This window comes from Taudactylus pleione, unplaced genomic scaffold (assembly GCF_031769625.1).
Source record: "Taudactylus pleione unplaced genomic scaffold, aTauple2 ptg000036l, whole genome shotgun sequence".
In the NCBI taxonomy this organism is placed as follows: Eukaryota; Metazoa; Chordata; class Amphibia; order Anura; family Myobatrachidae; genus Taudactylus; species Taudactylus pleione.
This window is the reverse complement of record NW_028284438.1, coordinates 948,772-969,795: the sequence shown is the minus strand read 5'-3', so window position 1 is coordinate 969,795 and position 21,024 is coordinate 948,772. Positions and strand designations below refer to the sequence as shown.

Genomic DNA, 21,024 nt, shown 5'->3' with positions numbered 1-21,024 from the left:
ACCCGTGGATGCAGGGTTTATTGTGTAAAACATAGATTATAATATGATTATTTAAAGTGGGACTACATGTCCCAGTAAGCCTCCTTCAGCATGCTTGCAGTTGTGGAACCATATGTGCCAGCTTTCTGGACATTAAGGACCTGCTTGCACCTGTAGTTCCACTGTGAATAAAATATTAAAACATTAAACACATTGCTGTAAGTCGATCCCATACAAACATACTGTACACTATGTACAGCGCTATCCCTGAAATGACAGTTCCCACTTGGGTCACTGTTGCAGGAATCTGGCGGAAGTGCTCATTGGCTAAGAGCCAGATGCTATTAGCCAATCACAGATGTTGCCATATAAAGTGCTGGTTGGCTGAGACTGTCCATTTCTTTCCCTTAGACTCCTATGACAGTAACCCACATGGAAACTGTCATTTTGGGAAGCTCTTTACATAGAGTACATGTCTGTGGTATTGGTTTAGATCGGTTTATTGTATTATGAAGACTCGTGGACTACTACATGGGGAAGGGGACTGAGCACATCCAAGAAGTGGGTAAGTATGAAGTGTGAGTGTGTTTAATAAAGGGTTAACACAGTTGGCGTGTTATTAAACATATTTATTATTCACCAAGCCACATATGGAGAATTTTTAGATTATATCAATTTCATTATACCTACTAAGTGCAGTTTTCTTTATTATCTGTATTTTCTCTTAAGATCTGTGTCTGGTGGAAAGAAAGACATTACATATGACTTAAAACCTAGGATCTAGCAAGGTTGCCAAAATGTAGTGATCTAATTGCAAGATGTTGCAAACTCTTTAGTACTGATTAAGGGAATAAAGAATTTGATCTTCAAGTCCAACATACTTATTGAAACATAATTGCTTGATTTAATCTCCTCTTTCAGTTTCTCTAGCTGCTTTTCCAGTAGTTTAACTAATGGAATCATCTAACTCAGGCTGGCAGTGTCTGAACTCACTTCATTGGTTACTATTTCAAATGGTTGAGTATTTTAAATGGAGAGTATTCTCCACTGTGCTGGAGTAAGGTACAATGCCAGCCCTTTTCTAGTGTCTATGTCATGCCTTGTTGTGTAGGTGTGGATGGCTTGTTGTTGTTCCTCCAGTCGCTTAAGCATAGAAAATGTGGAATTCCACCTGGTTACTGCCTTTTGCTTCAGTTAATGGAAAGGCAAATTGAACTGTTCTCGTAGCTCCTGTAATCTTTTACATACAGTTGCTGAATTCCAGAAATTTTATGGGACATAGGTCCTGCATGCATCTGTCATTTTTTATTAAATTCTGAACCACCAAAATTATTATGTGCACAAAATATGGTACATGTTCCAATTCACCCAGTTGTAATGCTTGTAAAATGTTACTTGTGTTATTGGAACGACAAGTCCTGAGGAGAGTCTTAGCAGGGTAAGCCTTTTTGCTACCACATCTAGTTGACACCAGTATGCCTCTTAGTGAAGCCTGTGATACAGAGAGTAGCCTCTCTGTAAATGAACTGGCATTGTGTGTTAGATACAGCTGCTGAAGGTGATTCACCCAACCAGTGTGCTGTCACAGTCATATTATCTTTAGTTTGACCAGTACAGCTTGTCCATATATATGTAGTTAAGTGGATACTCAGCGTAATGGCATTTTCTAGGCCAAAATATGTTTTGTTTTTTGTTTTTTTACTTCCCATTACAGGCGAGGAATTGCTTTTCTGGTAAAATGGAATCGAGATGGAATTTTGGTAGCATGGACACAGGACTTCAATTAACTTTATAAAACCAGTTGCATGGATGGCGGATATTGGACACAGATCTAATGTTAACATACATGTAGCCATCATAGCTTCAGTGATCTGTTTTGCAAATGAATGGCTGCTTTCATACTTGTTTCCTGTTGCAATGTTGCAGTCAATTGTTGTTTAAAACTACTAGTCTTCTTGGTCCTCTTCTGTGATGAAGATTCACCTCCAGCAGCAGCCTTAGAAAGCAAAGATTCTTTTTTGGAATCCTGGTTAGGAGAGGAGTCAGTTAGCCTTTGCAAATTGGATGCAGGAGGTCCACCCCCAATTATTATTATGAGGATATTGATGAAGGTGTTGGCGGTGGAGTTTGCTTGTGGTGGGATCTATCCATGCTCCTGCTAGCTGATGCTGGACTGCTTGTTATTATTTTACAGGATTTTTTAGATTTTCCCAAAAAATGTGCATGAACTTGCTGCAAATTACATAACAGGGAGGAAGTGCCTAGATGTCCCTACCTCTACATGGACACACAAATGGTACAGATGGCTTGACACATGTCAGGATTTAGGTAAAAATAATTTCACTCTAAAGAGGTATTTTATTTGGTCTTATGTCCACGCATGACAATGGCCTTCTTCTTATCACTGGCAATACCTGATTCCACTGGGGGCTGACTTACTTTGATACAAACAACATCCTCCTCCAGAATTGTATTAACTTCTTCTTGTCCAACACATTCATCAACAACATCCTCATTAGTGTCAGATACACAAATATCTCCCTCATTCTGTTGTACTTCTACAGTAGTACAACAGGATGATGTGGTCACTGGTACAGCCAGATGGAGATATTGGTACATGTATGCAGAGGCTGATGAGAAAAGAGATTTTCTCAATGGTAACTTCTGTCATATGTCTTGAAGAACCATACGAGTGTCAAATTGTGCTGGACCTAGCACATGTGACACTTATCTACTGATGTTATTTTCCCTCCAGGGAGAGAAACCTGCCCAAAAGTAAAGCACCTTGTGCAATAGTAAGTTCAGTGTTTTAAGACTGTAGGCAGGTTTATGCAAGGCCGCTAAGTGTGTATTATATTCTCTATGGGGATGATGTTGAGTTGGGTGCATAAGTGAGCCCCCCACCAAAAAAAGCTATAAACAGACACATGTAGAAATAGGATATTTGACCTATATGCTGAGTTGGACTCATCTTAAGATGCATCCATCTCTGCACTACAAATAATAAACACTGCCAATCAGAATAATTATAATCAACTCTGCAATATAATATAGAGTAAATTTGTGGGGCTTATAAATATTCTAAGCCCCTCAAATGTACTGTGTTATATTGCAGAGTTTATTATAATTATTCTCATTGGCAGTGTTTAGCATTTGGAGTGTGCACCTGCATTTTCTCTTTTCCCTGCGTGGAACTACGAGTCTCAGCATGGTAGCACCTCTCATTATGTTTAGAATAAGGGTTTTCAGTCCAAGGTGCCCCCCCCCTCCCATTATGTTTGGAATACACTTACAGCCAACCAGACCATAATAACAAGAAAATATTTAACATCTGCTTTGATAGGGAAAAATGCATTTGATTTGGGTTCATTAAAATATATAATCTTTCTATAACATAGCAGGTATACATAACTCTCTAAGATAATTACATTGATATAATGAAAAATGTGTCCGAGTGCTGATTTATCCTATGGTACCTGCTTTTATTAACACCATTAGGTATGTGTTGTGAACACTATCATAGGATTTGGATCTTCCACTCTCTCTTTGAAGCATGGTAATTTCTTCCACAGTCACAGCGTTTTACCAGCACAAGCTGCACTTGACATAAGCCTCCCATTACTCTTGTGGTTTGCAAATATTGCTTATGTATCTATCTAAAGACTGCTGATAGCTAAACCACCAAATATCTGTCTTCCTTGAGGATGTCAGTTACTTGAAGAAGTTATATGGGTTTTCAAAATTTACATGTACATATAGAATAAATATATTTACAACTGTCTTGTGGCTATTTATAGAAGATATCCTGAGTACCTAGACAATTCCCCATCAGGGCTATTATATATTATTGGGATGCTAGAACCCAATCAGGATGATTACAGTATATATCATTGGGACAACAAACCCTAATTGCATTCTTCATTCCAGTGCATCTCTGGTTTAACTGACATATGCAAATCCGTACTTCAGTGTGCTTTTCATTGTGTAGCAGTGATCAAAACAAAATGTAAGTATACTGTATATTCCTGTATATTCCTGTCTTCTCAACACTGGATATCATTTTTACACAACATCAATTTTGATTCTGGACTCCGTTACCACATTCTATCAATTTAACGTATCCTGTTAGTTCCTAGTACTGGTGAAGAGACCACTGTTGCTTCCTATGTTATGATTTGTATGGTTATTTTAACCAATCTATCACACACCATAAGGCACTTATTTATTGTCTAGTGCTCTTTACCTATACATGTCATTTTTCTATTTGTCATATTCTTTGTTTTATTTTATTCATTTATTTTATTTATTTATTTATTTTAGGGGGGATATTTTCTGTGATGTTTTGTTTTTTAATATGTGTACAATATATTTAAAATGTTTTTTCAAACGTTTGTTTGGCTATCTACTGCAGTTACACTTACACTCAGATTTTTCTTATTTTTGAAATATTAGTTTTTTTGGGATACTAGCAGAACCTATGGGAGTGTATTGGTAGTGTCACAGGTTTGTCTTGGAAAGCTACTGCATTCTCAATCGTAAAAATACTGTACAATGCTTCAAAGGCCTTACTTATTCTCCTCTGAGTGCTGCAGCATTCATAAGAGATGGATAAAGGAAGCAGGGCACTGAGCTGCTACATGGAATAGATGCTATATGTGTGTCTGTTGCACTCACAGGGGTATATTTATTATAGTGTGGATTTTTAGAAGTGATATGTTGCCCATAGCAACCAGTCAGTTTCTAGCTAATATCTTCTAAAAGGTGCTAGATAAATGATAAGTAGAATCTGAATGGTTGCTATGGGCAACAGCTCCACTTCTAATATCACACATTTTAGTAAATATACCCCATAGTGTTGAATCTTTTGTGCCAGGTAATCCTGGGGATATAAAGGGTGGTTCTCCACAATATGCAGGGGTATAACTAAATTAGCCTTAAATACTGTTATGATTATGTAATTTGGTTTCAAATATCTGTGAGAGATAATTTGATTTAAAACATCTGGGGCAGATTACAATAATACAACACAGTGCAATGCAACATTTGTGAGCTATTATATTCTGCAATGATTATGTGCTTTTATTTGAAATACCTGTTCCCCTGTAATGCTGATTAAATGGATATTTGTGATTTTTGGATTGTTTGTGGCAATGTGATTTAATATAAAATAACTGAGTGACTGCTTCCAACAACCAAGCTGTGCATAATTCATGCACTCTCTGGGTGCCAAGAGGACATTATCTGAAATCCATATGGTTCTGGGTCCAGAACTTAGGGGCATAGCTAGGCTTTTTTTGACCTGGGAAAAATACTCACTTTGGTACCCCTCCACCCTCCCCCTCCATCATACACATATCTGCCTGTTCATATGCCATCAGACTTCCTCATACTGTAGGCCCATCAGACTTGCAACATACCCATCATACCACTTCCTTACATGCCACTTACATGTCATAAGACCTTCATCATACATACCATCATACATACCAATATACCCCATACATTTCATCAGATATACCAACATGCCATCAAAGCTCCAGCCATTCCCCATACATGTCCATCAGAATCCGACACATGCCCAAAGACATCTTCACATACCTTTAAATACCTCCTTCAGATGCAATATATCCCTCATACATGCCATAATACACCCCACATGCCATAAGCCTTCTCCCCAAATACCATCAGACCCTTCACATGCACATCAGAACAATCTCACATACCTATCAGTTCTCTTACAAATGTTATCAGACCTCCCCACACATGGGGGTAAATTTACTAAGAAGTGATGTTGCCCATAGCAACCAATCAGATTCCAGGTGTTATCCTCTAGAAGGTGCTAGACAAATGAGAAGTAGAATCTAATTGGTTGCTATGGGCAACATAACTTCTTAAATAGAACTCCCATCTTAGTAAATTTACCCCATGCAACTAGTCCCCTCCAAATGCCACCAGACCCCCCACATGCACATGCCAAAAACTCCCTCACATGCCAATACAATACCCAGGATTGCACATGGAGGGGGCATGCAATCATGCCCCCTCCATGTGCTATCTGTTATTCTCCACAAGCAAACATGTGCATTTATAGCTTAACTCCAAATATTCACATTTTGTATTGGAATTCCTGACATGGATTGCAAAAGGTCTATGGGTTCCCTAGGTACTGATCTCAAGAAAACTGCCAGCAACCTCTTATGAGATCATTCCCATGAGTTTGCAGAGCACCAATGAGCTAAGTCACATCAGACTGATTAAAAGTGTTTGAGAACTGCCACTCTCTGACCCTCATTCAGACCGGTCGCAAGCGCTGAGCGCTCGCAACTGGGTCGATGTTTAGGCCCTGCGCATGTGCAGCGGCCGCACTGCGCGTGCGCAAGCCCCGGAGCGAGAGAGAAATTCTCTCGCTCCGGAGCTCATTACAAAAGGCGTGGTGGGGGAGTGGTTTCACAAACTGAGGCGTTCCTTAAGGAACACCTGCTGTTTTGTGGGCGGCCGCACTGACATCAGCAGTGATGTCAGTGGGGAGCTTCCTGCTCGATCAGAGCAGGAAGCTCCCTGGGGCTTGCGGTTGCCGAGACCCAATCTTAGGCTCTCGTCGCAAGCCCCGATGTTCACGATGGTCTTCACCATCGCGACCATCAACCTGGTCGGTCGCTAAAGGTAACCCATAGCTTAGCTAGCAACCAGGAGACCGCACTTAAAAATACAAGCGGCCGCCCTCATTCAGAACGAGCACTCGCTTCTTGCGAGCGCCTCTGAATGAGGGCCACTGTGTGTAGCAGCTGTACCAACACTTCCATGTTCCTCCCCCATAAAGCAATATACCCTCTCATCGACCCTCACTATTTATTATTTATTACCAGTTATTTATATAGCGCTCACATATTACGCAGCGCTTTACAGAGAATATTTGTCCATTCACATCAGTCCCTGCCCCAGTGGAGCTTACAATCTATGGGCCTGATTCAGACCTGCTCGCATGCGCTGAGCGCTCGCAAGTGGGTCGATGTTGGCCCAGTGCGCATGTGCACGACGGAGCCGGCTCCGCCGTGCGCATGCGCGAGACCCGGATAGCGACGGGCAAACCATCGCTCCGGGTCTCGTACCAAAGGGGGCGTGCTGTCTATGTTGAGTGACAGCACGCCCCCTTTGATCGGCGGGCCAGGGGCGTGGCTGCCCAGACGGAGGCGTTCCCATGGGAACACCTACTGTCTGGGGCCGGCCCCACTGACATCACAAGTGATGTCAGTAGGAGTGCTTTCGGCTCTGTTTGAGCCTAAAGCTCTCTAGGGCTTGCGGCAACGAGACCCTACCACAAGGGTCTTGTCAAAAGCCCAATGGTCGCGATGGTCTTGACCATCGCGACCATCTTCCTGGCCGCTCTAAAAACACAGGAGGAAGGCCGCTCTAAAAACACAGAAGGCCGGCCCCGATTCAGAGCGAGCGCTCTGTCAGAGCGTCCGGCTCTGAATCAGGCCCTATGTTCCCTACCACATGCTCACACTCTTACACACTAGGGCTAATTATGCTGGGACCCAATTAACCTACTAGTATATTTTTGGAGTGTGGGAGGAAACCAGAGTACCCGGAGGACACCCACGCAAGCACAGGGAGAATATACAAACTCCACACAGTTAGGGCCGTAGTGGGAACCGAACCCACAACCTCAGTGCTGTGAGGCAATAATGCTAACCATTACACCGTCTGTGCTGCCCATCAAATATAATACTATAGATGTAATACTACTGGCTTCTCTACTAGTTTTACCACTGCTAGAACCTCAGTACTTCTTATGCTCTATTATGCTGTAGGTTTTGTGCATCACATGAAGCTATGTTAACAGTGTTGTTTTATATTTTACATTGTAGAAATGAGTCAGGAGCTTAAGACCACTGTGCAGCCAATTTCAAAGCAAATGGATTATTCTAGAGAAGTGTATCACATATCCACGTCTCCCCTACTAAGCCGAGCAGGTAAGAAGCAGCATTCTGATTACTGTTATCTGTCTTTCTTGGTTTGCTTTACCAAATAAATGAACACAGTTAAATTACAATTGATATATTGTTTACACATGAAAAATAATCGGTATGTAATACTGACAGACGAGATCCAGGCTGTCAGAATCCCGGCACCAGGATCCCGACAGGGTTAGCATACCGAAACTTGTTGGTCTGTATGCTAACCCCCCCCCCCCTCCCTACCCTAAACCTAACCCTCCCTCCCTAGTGCCTAAACCTAACCTCCCCCTCCCTGCACCCAAACCTATCCTTCCCCCCTTTGTGCTTAACCCTAACCCCTAAACCTAACCCCCCACCCCCACTCCGCTACATACCTTCGGCATCCTGGGGGTCAGGATGCTGGCACCGGGATTCTGACCGGCGTCAGTATTCTGGCGTCGGTAAGGAAGGTAAGCTTCGGCATCCAGACCGCCAGGATGCCGAACGCATACCCATTAAACATTATAATCTATAAAACAAAATATATGGTGCTTGTGATAAGTGAGACATTTGTAGAGTAACAATAATAACTAAGGACCTGATTCAGATATGGATATAATGCCAATGTTTATGCAGTTGAGAGATTATCAGTGATCTGCACATGTGAATGAGTCGCGCAGAGTTCATTACCGTTGTCGCTCGCAGTGAGGATTTATTCCCAAAGTGATTGATGGGCAGTGACCATTTGTGGACAGCAACTTGGAGGAGGTGATTCAAACACATGCAACCATTATTTGGGCACGTCTCTGCCTGACACTATGATCCAGTGTGCAGTAAAAATGGCTCCAGCGTCTCAGCTCTCTAAGACATTCTGTGCAAACATAGGGCTCCTCAGAAGGCCGATCATCGACTGATCTGCGACCGATGCTGAGTCTCTGTACGCAGTTGCTTGGATTTACAAGCCACTGATGGGAATCTCAATACAACCCGGTGGCTGTGACATTTGCATTTTTTGCACAGCCTCTGCATACAAATTAGCAGCTTTGGTGGCATTAGGTTACATCTCTGAATCAGGCCCAAAGTCTTCTATCAATGCTGTCACTCCACAATGCTGCCTTCTCCTACTGCACATCTCTTCTCTTATCTCTATACACTAAGGGGGTCATTCAGACCCACTTGCAAGCGGCAGTACGCTCGCAAGTGGGTCGATGTTCCCCACTGCGCATGCGCACGACAGAGGGAGCTCCGTCGTGCGAATGCTCGAGACCCGGACTGCGACAGCCAAGCTGTCGCTCCGGGTCTCGCACCAAAGGGGGCGTGCTGTCGATGGTGACTGACAGCACGCCCCCTTTGGTGGGCGTGCCGGGGGCGTGCCTGCCAGACGGAGGCGTTCCCATGGGAACGCCTACCGTCTGAAGCCGGCCCCACTGACATCACTAGTGATGTCAGTGGGAGTGATTTTGGCTCTGATAGAGCCAAAATCACTCCAGGGCTTGTGGCTGGGAAACCCTACCGCAGGGTTTCCGTCGCGATCATCTTTTTGGACGCTCGTATATGCTGTGGGTGGTCACCCACAGCTATACGAGCATCCAGGAGGACGCTCCATTTTAATGGAGGAGGGCCCTGATTCAGAGCGAGCGCTCTGGTCAGAGCGTCCGGCTCTGAATCAGGCCCTAACTCTGAAAGTATAAAGTCCAGTCTGCTAACCTATAGGTGTGAGCTGAAAGCACATCTATTACAGGAAGTTTGTCAGATTTATTAATTAAGAAAAGAAGAAGAAGAAACTCTGTTGGGTGAGCACTCTAAGTAAGGATAAATCTATTATTAGATAAAACGTAACTTTTAATGGAAATAATTAATATAATTTACTTATTGTATAGAACACACAAAATTTATATCACAAACAATATATAAATCTTAAATCTTATATACATAATATATAAAGAAACACAATATTAATAAGTATCAAACACCCTCCTATATATAGAAAAAAGAGCGAAATATACAGACAATAAAAGACAATTAGAATCTAGCTTTAATAGCGTATTTTATGCAGACATCAGTTTATCTCCTTAAACATATTGTGAGTACATCCTTGCTTAAATAGCATAATCAAACAGGCTTCAGTTAATCCCCTAATATATAGCATAAGAGTATCTTGAATATAGGTTGAGAAAAGTCCGGGCATAGAAACTGCAAAACCTCATTCTACTTCTCCTCACTTGGACCACGGTCTATCTATGAGGAGTGAGAGATTACTGGAAAGGCAGGTTGCCCTTACAAACAACAGTGTAACCCCAGTGTTGCTCAAGCATTCATTTCTACTGTTAGGGGTCTTACTGTGTAGAAATGGACCCCTAATGAGAGAACTACTAACTTGAGGTAGCCGTCAGTTAATAGAGGAATAGAGAAGTAACAGTGAACATGAATTATAAGAAGTAATGATAATAATAAAGATCAATAGTACTCAACGCTGTGTCTCTCCTGTATAAAATTCTGTTTCAATGAAAAATGCAGCTTTAACATTATAAATGATAAAGACAGACAACAAATTTACATAGGTATGTGAATACTACTGCAATATGATACAATGACAACTAGGACACACCCAAATCGTCACCGTATAAACCTGAATAGTTCAGCTCGTTATTATCCAAACAATTGCATCAGGTATAACACTTAATAAATATCTTAATATGGAGCCAACTAGTCATAGAATAGAGTAACTATATATATATATATATATATATATATAACTGTATTTTAGTTGTCACAAAGAGATAAATAATTGTGAAAACGTGTTGATTAGATAGTATAAATAAGATACAGCGTATAATAATGTTAGTTGTATCAAATTATAACCGCAAGTGACCTCTACATAGATCCTAGTTGTATCTCAGTAAGAGCAGCAATTAACTGCCCACACATGTGGTCACTTGCAGTTATAATTAGATACAACCTCAATAACCTTAATTTCCACTCATTTCCAGTCTATTCTGAACACCTCACACCTCACAATAGTGTTTTTATGTCCAAAAGGTTGCACCGAGGTAGCTGGATGACAATGCTAAGAGATACGAGTGGGCGGCACAAACACGTGACCCATCTAGGAGTGACACTGCAGTGGCAGACAGGATGGCAGTTTGAAAAACTTGGCCCCAAACAGTACATAATGCAAAGAAAAAAAAGAGGTGCAAGATGGAATTGTCCTTGGGCCCTCCCACCCACCCTTATGTTGTATAAACAGGACATGCACACTTTAACAAACCAATCATTTCAGCGCCAGGGTCTGCCACATGACTGTGGCTGAAATGATTGGTTCGTTTGGGCCCCCACAAAACAAGCTGGCAATTAATCTGTCCCTGCACAAACTGGCTCTACGGAGGCAAGATGTCGTCCTCATCCTTCTCATCCACCGATTCCTCACCCTCTTCAGTGTTGTGTACATCCTCATCCTCACAGAGTATTAACTCGTCCCCGCTGGAATCCACCACCACAGGTCCCTCTGTACGTTCTGGAGGCTGGTCTTCCTGAAAGAGTTGATAATTAATTTTTATGAACATCATCTTCTCCAAATTTTGTGGAAGCAACCTCCTACGCCTTTCGCTGACAAGGTTCCCGGCTGCACTAAACACTCTTTCGGAGTACACACTGGAAGGGGGGCAACTCAGGTAAAATAGAGCCAGTTTGTAAAGGGGCCTCCAAATTGCCTATTTTTCCTGCCAGTACAGGTACGGACTGTCTGACATGCCTACTTGGATGTTGTCACCGATGTAATCCTCCACCATTCTGTCAATGGTGACAGTATCATATGCAGTGACAGTAGACATGGCAGAAATTGTTGCCAGGTCCTTCAGTCCGGACCAGATGTCCAAACTTGGTCCTGCCTGCCCTGCATCACCGCCAGCGGGTTGCTTAGGATACCTAAGTTTTTTCCTGGCAGCCCCAGTTGCGGGAGAAAATGAAGAAGGAGCTGTTGACATGTCACGTTCCACTTCAGCTGACAGTGGCCCTCATTCAGAGCCGCTCGTTAACAGCAGTAAGATCATTGCGTTCCGATGTTGAGAAACCGCGCATGCGTCGGTGTAACACTGCGCATGTGCGTACGGCAGATTGCGAGTTTTTTTTCACTCGTTTGGCAAATTGCGAACAGGAAGTGACATGTCAAATGTGATTGACAGAACAGGCCATTTTTGGGCGTTGCCGGGGGTGGAGATGGAAAAACGCAGGCGTGGCGAGACGTTTTTGGGGCGTACATAAATTAGCTCATGCGAACGTCCAATGTGTTCGTACCAACTCATACGTCACTGGCTGATCCTCTTTCCGTTCAAACTGCTCGCACAGCTTAGGGTCTGGATTACTCGACCACAATGGCGATGGCCTTGTCCTTTTGCCCGGGCCTCCTCGATGTTTCATCGATTTATTCACGGCTTGTCAGATAAACAATCAACTTTGGATTGAAAACCAGCTTGTAATGTTTTATTTTTTTTTTCCCCTTTGTAATAGCACAAAACCGTACGCAGCTGAAAATCTCGGCTGCTAATTTCAGGATTACCCAATCAATTAGCGTTTTTTTGTAGGAATGTATTTTACAATTTGGTTAGTATTTTTGCATTTTGTTACAATATTGTAATCATGTTTGTGTGTATTGTAACCTTTTGCATTGGGCTGCTTTTTTTTTATTATTTTATTCCAAAGTGTTCCTTAAAGTAACATTTTGTTTTAACCCTTGATTTTGGGAAAGTCCCAAACTCAGATTTCGTTTTTCCCTTGTGGGACAGAATTAACTATAAACCAATTTTCAATTAATGTCACAAAACAGTTGATAACAATTTGTAGGTTTTATTTGCAAAACACATTTTAAAACAAATTATGTGCATTGTCACGTACATTTTTGGGGTCATTGTTACCCACTAATATTTGGCACATTTTTTTTGGTAAAATGATATTTTTGGATCAAAAACGACAAAATTAAAAAAAACAATTCACAAGAAAGGAGAGGGAAGTTTTGGCCAGAAAGGAATATGGGGCAAGCACAGAAGGAGTGTGGGCAAAGTAGCCAGTGCTGTCATCGTTTCTTTCCCCGTTTGGCTGGGGTAGGATGGGCGCCAGACCGGCTCCGGGATGTCCTCTGGCTGGCCTGTCCAGAGGCAGATGTTGTGGCCTCTGGACTAGGCACAGGGCTAGGCACATTTGGAGGAATGGCTGTTGTTGTGCCAGAGGTGGAGGATCCTGATGTTCCGGCAGGAAGGGAGGTTGGCTCCACCATGTGCTGGCGAATGAGCTGCTCCAGGGCATTGGCGATTCTGATGTTGGCCCTGGTATTTTCAGCCAGGGCCTGACCAATGGTCACGTTGGCCGCAGCATTTTGCTCCAGGGCCTCAGCCACCCGTAGCAGACTGGCGTCCATCCTCTGCAGAATCTCCGTATGGGAATCCGATTTAAAATTGAGATCTGTGAGGAGTGCCACTGCCTGCGAGGGGGATTGCCCAGGACTGGCTTCTGCAGGGTCCTCAGCCGGATGTACTGGTTCCTCCCCTGCAGAGCCAGCAGAAATTCTGCGGCCAAGGCACCCCTCTGGAGCAGACTCATCCGCCTGTGTCTCTGTGAGAAAAAAGAGAAAAGAGGAACATTACAATCTACATATTGTCACATTAACATTTCAGAGTTGGTTACATCACAACATTTACCTGGGACAACATGAGGAGCCGCAAAGTCTGGCATGTCCGTATCCATGTTGGACACGCCAAACACCTCCACATCCTGCACACACCCCTGTGCCAGCTGTTCCAAATCATTAAACTCCAATGACACAGGGGTGGGACCCCCACCTATCCCCCTTGCATGCCTAGCCCTGTCAGCCATTTTTTGTTTCAGGCGATATTTGAAGTCTTGCCATCTGTGGGTGAAAAAGTAGCCATTATTCCTGCATTATTTCACCCTGTTTTTTTTGTGTGGTCAAGTTTTTACTTACCGCCGTTTGACATCCCGGGTTAGACGGACATAATCACCCACCCTATTGACAGCACTGGCTATCTCCTCCCACATTCTCCACTTCGGGCTTGCACCCATATTCCTGTCTGCCTGTGGCAGGATGTCCACACACTTCTGAACCAAAACCTCCATCTCCTTTCTTGTGAATTGTGGCTGCCTTTTCTTTTTCCCTGCTTTGCCCGGAATACTGGGCCCAGCAGCCTCTTCCATGTCATCCTCCACACCTATTTTCAATAAAATTGTGAAATTTTAGCTGGCCAACTTTCACTATATTCTGCCTCAAAATAATCCTTGTTTGGAAATGCCAGAAAAACTTACCGGCCGCCTCTTGGCCATTGTTTGGCTGGTCTGTAGCCATTTCTCATACCAAATCAAGAAATACACCAGACCGTTTTTTTTTGGTCGTGACGTATTTATACATGCGTCCTTATTATTCGTCCGCATCATTGATTGTGCGTTCCTATGATCCCTCCTTAATTTGAGCGGGAAAATAAACAATATTTATGGCTTTGGCCATCTCGAGTCTAGGTGGCGGGTGTTGGTTGTTGAAGGTTACGTTGGTCGGAGTGGATTGTTGGCGGGAATTGTATTTGGCGGTGTTTGGTGATTTTTTCAGTACGTTTTTTTTTAGTTTATCTTTCCGTTTGCTTTTTTTGGTGTGGTTCTTTTAGTTGTGGTGTATTTTTTTGGTAAGTTTTTTGCCGTCTTCCTTTTGTTCAATTTGGCTATCCTTCTTTTATTTAGTTTTTGCTCCCTAAATTTATCAAAATTCTTCTTTTGTAGGTTTCTTTTGGCTCTGCCCCAACGACCTTTTTGTTCGGTGACTTCTATATCCTGTATTGGTAAGTTTGGATTTTCACTTGTTTGTTAAATGTTCATGTCATTTTTTACGCATCTTTTGTGCACCTTACAGTTTTTACCTTTGTTTTTGTGTTTCCTAAATGTCTGAACTAATTAGTGCATTTTTGTCTACTTATTTTCTGTAGTTAAATTGCGAACTAATTAGCACATTTTTGTCTGCTTATTTTCTGTAGTTAAATTGCGAACTAATTAGCGCATTTTTGTCTGCTTATTTTCTGTAGTTAAATTGGGTGATATTTACCGTTCCCAATCTTGGTTGTTGTTTGGGCCCCAAATTGTGGAAGTCTGCGCACTGTCGGTTTGCTCTTTGGAGAAATGTGTGTTTATCCCCTTTTATGTTTTGTCTTTTACCAAATTAAGAATCCTAAATGGCCACCAAACATTTTTTCCTTGTTCTGGTATTTTGTTTTTTAGGCTTTGTAAATCATGACAATACCCCGGCATGTAAGCATCATTGGATTGTATCGTAAAGATAAGTATTTTCCGTTATTGTTTGGGGCAAACAAACCTTAAAATCAATTCTTGCCATTTCAGGTTGATCTTGGTTGGATTGTTGTGGCCATGCTCCCGGAAGCCGACCAACCTCAATCTCGTCCCAGGCATAGGCATCGTAGGCGTGCAAGGCCCCAGATATATAGAACACGTGTCACCCTTTTTGGAATGCCCGATGATGAGGTGTTAAGATGCTACCGTCTTCCGCCCCAAATCATCATAGACACTCTCTCATTAATAGAGAGTGATCTTGAGTGGCAAATTGACAGTCCTACAGCAATACCACCACTGACACAATTTATGGCGGTGTTACATTTCTGTGCCTCAGGACCCTTTCAAACCACGGTGGGAATAGTTGCGGGAATATCCCAATCCTCCTTTTCTAGGATCCTGAGGGCAGTGATGGAGGCCCTTTTCAAGCACCTCCATCATTTTATTAAAATGCCTTTGGATATGGGTGCCCTTAGTGTGGCCAAGGCCAATTTTTACCAAATAGCTGGCTTCCCACACATCATAGGGGTTGTGGATGGTACTCACATTCCACTTCAGCCTCCAGCATGGCTGGAGGCCATTTTTAGGAACCGCAAACACTATCACTCACTGAATGTAATGGTGGTATGTGATGCCTCCCTCCAGATCCTGTCCCTGAATGCAAAATTACCCGGGAGTGCACATGACTCATTCGTCATCCGGCAATCAGGGATATGGCAAAAATTAGACAACCTACAAGCTGGTGATGCGTGGCTTCTGGGTAAGTGGAGACTTTTAGTAGATACCAATGCTAAGCTTGATACACAGTGTTCCTGATGTTGTCACTTCTTTTTCACAGGAGACAGTGGCTACCCTTGCACGCCCTGGCTGCTCACTCCTTATTTGGCTCCCACACCAGGGCCACAAAGTAATTTTAATTCCGCACTTACAGCCACCAGGCAAGTTGTGGATCGCTGTATCGGCCTTTTAAAAGGCCGATTCAGATGCCTCCACCGCTCTGGTGGCGAACTCATGTATTTGCCGGATATGGTTTAAAAAATTGTGGTCCTGTGTGGGATATTTCACAACATCGCCATAAGGAGTGGTGTCCCAATGCAGCCAGGGGATGCCTTGCCTGAAGATGGCCTCCACGAGGTTGGTCGGAGGTCAGTATGTGGGGGGGCCATACGCGATGATGTGGTGGCCAGATATTTTAGGTAATTATTGGCACAAAAGAAGTTATTTGACACAATGTCGTAAGGAATTTTTTAGACCATCAAATTAATTGTTTTTTTATTTCCCATCTTGTGTTTTATTTCATAATCTTTTGGACTGAAATGATGACTACTTCCTGCTACCAAAAAATGACTTCATGGGGACACATTGGATATATATTCTGGACCCAATTTTGAAACGCAACATTTGTTGAATCATGTTGGCATGCTCATTCGTCAACCAGTTCTTGATTTTTCTTGTCATTTTTCTTATGGTGTTTGCTGGTTTTTATATTTTCTTATCACTGTGTGTATTGTTTGTGAACCAACACTTTGTTTTTTTTTTTATGTGGTGAATAAATTTTTGTAATCCCAAAAATGTTATTGTACATTACAAGCAAGTGTAAGCAGGTTCACCCACGTTAAATGTGCTTAAGGGTTAATCCTGTAATGTGGCAATTTGCACATTATTTAACTATGCTTTGTGGGTCCAAACCAACACCAAAAGGTATTATGTAGAATCAGTATGCTTTGGAATCTCGGCCTAAGCAGGTTTCCCACAAAATTGTAACATTTAAATTTTTTTAAGTAAAAATAAACAAACTGTAAACTCGCAAAACCTATTGTTAGTGTTAGCTGTTTCATGTGCCTGCTTTAAAAAAACAACATAACACAATCTTAGTGGAATTAGTTGCAAATACTTGCTGCAAGAGTCTACTTATGTAAGTTTAAACAATCTAAGATTTTGAGACAAGGAATGAGACTGAACTCAAAATTTAACTTTTTATTTTGGAAAAATAATTTGAGGCTTAAAACAAAAAAATTAGGGACGCAGGATCCCTGCCATACGACCCAGGACCACCAGCAGGCCGATCATGTGCCCCCGCATAACTTGAATGGACCCGGCTAGGTCCGCCAAACGCCTCTGGTCCTCTGTGGGTTAGAAAATTGTGGTGCTTACTACAATGAATCCATAATTTATGAATCTCAAACAAAACACAAGCAAAAGAGAGTTATCAAAAAGTGACAATAGTGTTGCAAAAATCACATTTTAACAAAAACCCAGAAGCCCAAACAAATGGACAAACAAAAAACCATTAAAAAAAAACAACCGTAAGCCAGACATACAAGTTTGACTGTTTTGCCATGTGGGATATGTGTATGGGGAAATCAGCTGTGAAATGTAAATACAAACAGATATATAACAAAACTTTTGGAAAAGGCACAGACAAAGGATTAAATCAACACATTTTCAAAAACAAAAAAGGATAAAAGGGAAACATACCGTTATGAATGACGGCTGGCCCCGAAACAACTCCCTCGTCCTCCTCGGAGGTGGTCAAATTTTCCAAGGAGGTGGGAGGGGTGATCACCGATTCCGGAGATGGGGTGGTCAAGAGAGGGGTGGGTTGAGGGGAGGGGGAATTGGGATGGAGAGGAACTAGCAAAGAGGGATGGGCGACAGGGTCTGGGCAGGCTGGGGAGGAGGGGGAATTTGGGGTATTTTGGGGAGATGAGGTTTGGCTGGGGGTTGGGAAGAGGGGACGAGAGCGCCGTCTTTGCCGGCGATGACGCCGTAGTCTTCGCTCGGCCCCTAAATGATGGAAAACAAATTGAGGTTAGTTTAGAACAACACCTTGTTAAACGCTAATTGTTTAACCCAAAAAAATGAAAACATGCACATGCAGATATGAGTACAAAGAATAAACAGGCCATACAAGAAAACATGCACACGCAGATATGATATGAGTGCAAAGAATAAACAGGCCATACAAGAAAACATGCACATGCAGATATGAGTGCAAAGAATAAACAGGCCATACAAGAAAACATGCACACGCAGATATGATATGAGTGCAAAGAATAAACAGGCCATACAAGAAAACATGCACACGCAGATAGGGCCACAAAGATAAACATGAAAACCAAAGAAAAAAAAACGTACTTTCCGCTATCCACATGCGAAAGCATGCCAGCAAGCGGGGCGTCCGCCGTTGAAGGTCGGACCACCTGCGCTCTAGCTGGCCGATCTGGCGGCGTGAGCCGAAGGAACGCAGGCGTCCACGAACCTCCGCATAGGCGGCACGCTTTTCACGATTGGTGATGGGGGGAGGCTGGCTGGTGATCCGCCTGTCCATCACCTCTGTTAAAACCAGAAGCTCGCGCTAGGTGAATGCAGAGGCTCTCATGATGGCAATGGTGTATTTTTAAAAAAACAGTTTTAATAAAGACCAGAAAATTATTTTGATTGGCTAATGTAGTTGGGAAATTAACCGGAACCATTCTATTGGTTAGTGTATGAGTCATGTGTTCGACAGGGCCAAAAATCTATTGAGAGTTATGATAGGCTTGATGCAGTGACATGCGTAAGCTAATTTAAATAAAGAAATGAACCCAGTAAAATATGCGTGGGTAAAAACACGGAAAACAAATGGATAATTGGCTCAAACATGTATTTTGGCAAAAGAAAGCTATTGTTTAAACCGTCGGTATTCTGCGGGTAAACACAAACACGGACAAGAGTAAAGTTTATTGCAATTCAAAAAAAAAACACATGTGAAGAGCAATTAAGCTAATTGATATATTGATTGGCATGATACGATTGAAGGAGGTAGGCAGAATAAATGAGCAGGTAATCGGAATCTGACAGGCCCATTTCCGGTTTGTACTTGTGCGTGCGTTCCCTGCAAGCCACATTGTGGATGTACGCTCGCTATTTGGCTCGCTCGTTAGCTAGAGAAGGGGTCAGAAGACTTTGGGGTGGAATTTTAGGTGCGTTTCGAAATTACGTGTGATCGCTTAAATTAACATATTTCGGCACGTACGCCGAACGTACGATCGGCCACTTGCGTCCGGCTCTGAATCAGGCCCAGTGTATTCACCAGCAGATCTTTGCACCTCTGCAGGCTTGTGTCGGCCGGAAAGAGAGACACCACATAGGCTTTAAACCTTGGATCAAGCATGGTGGCCAAAATGTAGTGGTCTGATTTCAACAGATTGACCACCCTGGAATCCTGGCAAAGCAAATGAAGGGCTTCATCCACAAGTCCCACATGCCGAGCGGAATCGCTCCATCTTAGCTCCTCCTTCACTTTCTCCAGCTGCTTCTGCAAAAGCCTGATGAGGGGAATGACCTGACTCAAGCTGGCAGTGTCTGAACTGACTTCACGTGTGGCAAGTTCGAAGGGCTGGAGAACCTTGCACAACACGGAAATCATTCTCCACTGCGCTTGAGTCAGGTGCATACCCCCTCCTTTGCCTATGTCATAGGTGGATGTATAGGCTTGCATGGCCTTTTGCTGCTTCTCTCCTCTGAAGCATATAGAGGGTTGAGTTCCACCGCGTCACAACCTCTTGCTTCAGGTGATGGCGGGGCAGGTTCAAGAGTGTTTGCTGGTGCTCCAGTCTTCGGCACGCAGTCGCTGAATTGCGAAAGTGGGCAGAAATTTTTCAGGGTCACCCAAAGCGTCTACTACACGCCCCTGTCACTTTTCAGAAAATTCTGCACCACCAAGTTTATTGTGTGAGCAAAACATGGGACGTGCTGGAATTTGCCCAGATGTAATACCCGCACAATATTGGTGGCGCTGTCAGATATCACAAATCCCCAGGAGAGTCTAAGTGGGGTAAGCCACTGGGCGATGATTTCCCTCAGTTTCTCTAAGAGGTTGTCGGCGGTGTGCTACTTACTGAAACCGGTGATACACAGCGTAGCCTGCCTTGGAACGAGCTGACGTTTCTGAGATGCTGCTACTGGTGACGCTGCTGTTGTTGCTGCGTAAGGTGATACATCTACCCAGTGGGCTGTCACAGTCATATAGTCCTTAGTCTGCCCTGTTCCACTTGTCCACATGTCCGTGGTTAAGTGGACATTGAGTACAACTGCATTTTTCAGGACACTGAGGACACTTTTTTTCTGACGTTTCTGTACAGTCTCGGTATCGCCTGCCTAGTGAAGTGGAATCTAGATGGGATTTGGAACCGGGGACACACTACCTCCATCAATTGTCTAAATCCCACTGCACTAATGGCGGATACCGGACGCACGTCTAACACCAACATAGCAGTCAAGGCCTCAGTTATACGTTTTGCTTCAGGATGACTGCTGTCGTACTTCATCCTCCTCGCTAAGGACTGTTGGAGGGTCAATTGTTTAGTAAAAGTAGTGGTGTTCCTACTTCCTCTCTGGGATGATGAACGACTCCCAGCAGCAGCAACAGCAGCAGCGGCAGCGGTAGGCGTAGCAATGCAGGACCCTCCAGAGGAATCCCGGATAGGAGAGTCAGTCATGCCAGTGACATGGCCTGCAGGACTACTTCTGATCCTGACTAAAGAGGAAATTGATGAGGAGGGAGTTGACGGCGTGGTTTGCAGGCGCTTGGATACAACAGGACAAAGGGATTTAGGTGTCCCTGGACTGCTTACGGTCTTAACCAAAGTTTCTGAACTTGACAGTAACTTTTTATGAACGCGCTGTAGGTGACGTATAAGGGAGGATGTTCCTAGGTGGTTAACGTCCCTACCAATACTTATTTCACCTTTACATATGGTACATATGGCAAGACAGTTGTTGT

The 21,024-nt window shown here is 43.2% G+C and overlaps 1 protein-coding gene across 1 annotated transcript in view; it reads left to right on the top strand.

The window, feature by feature from the left end:
• LOC148538789 (uncharacterized) overlaps positions 1-21,024 on the top strand; it is a 171,985-nt gene that overhangs the window by 138,160 nt on the left and 12,801 nt on the right. The window contains exon 8 of the mRNA XM_088452244.1: positions 7,851-7,955. Coding sequence (XP_088308370.1) covers positions 7,851-7,955 — 105 coding nt within the window. The remainder of the gene's footprint in view (positions 1-7,850; positions 7,956-21,024) is intronic.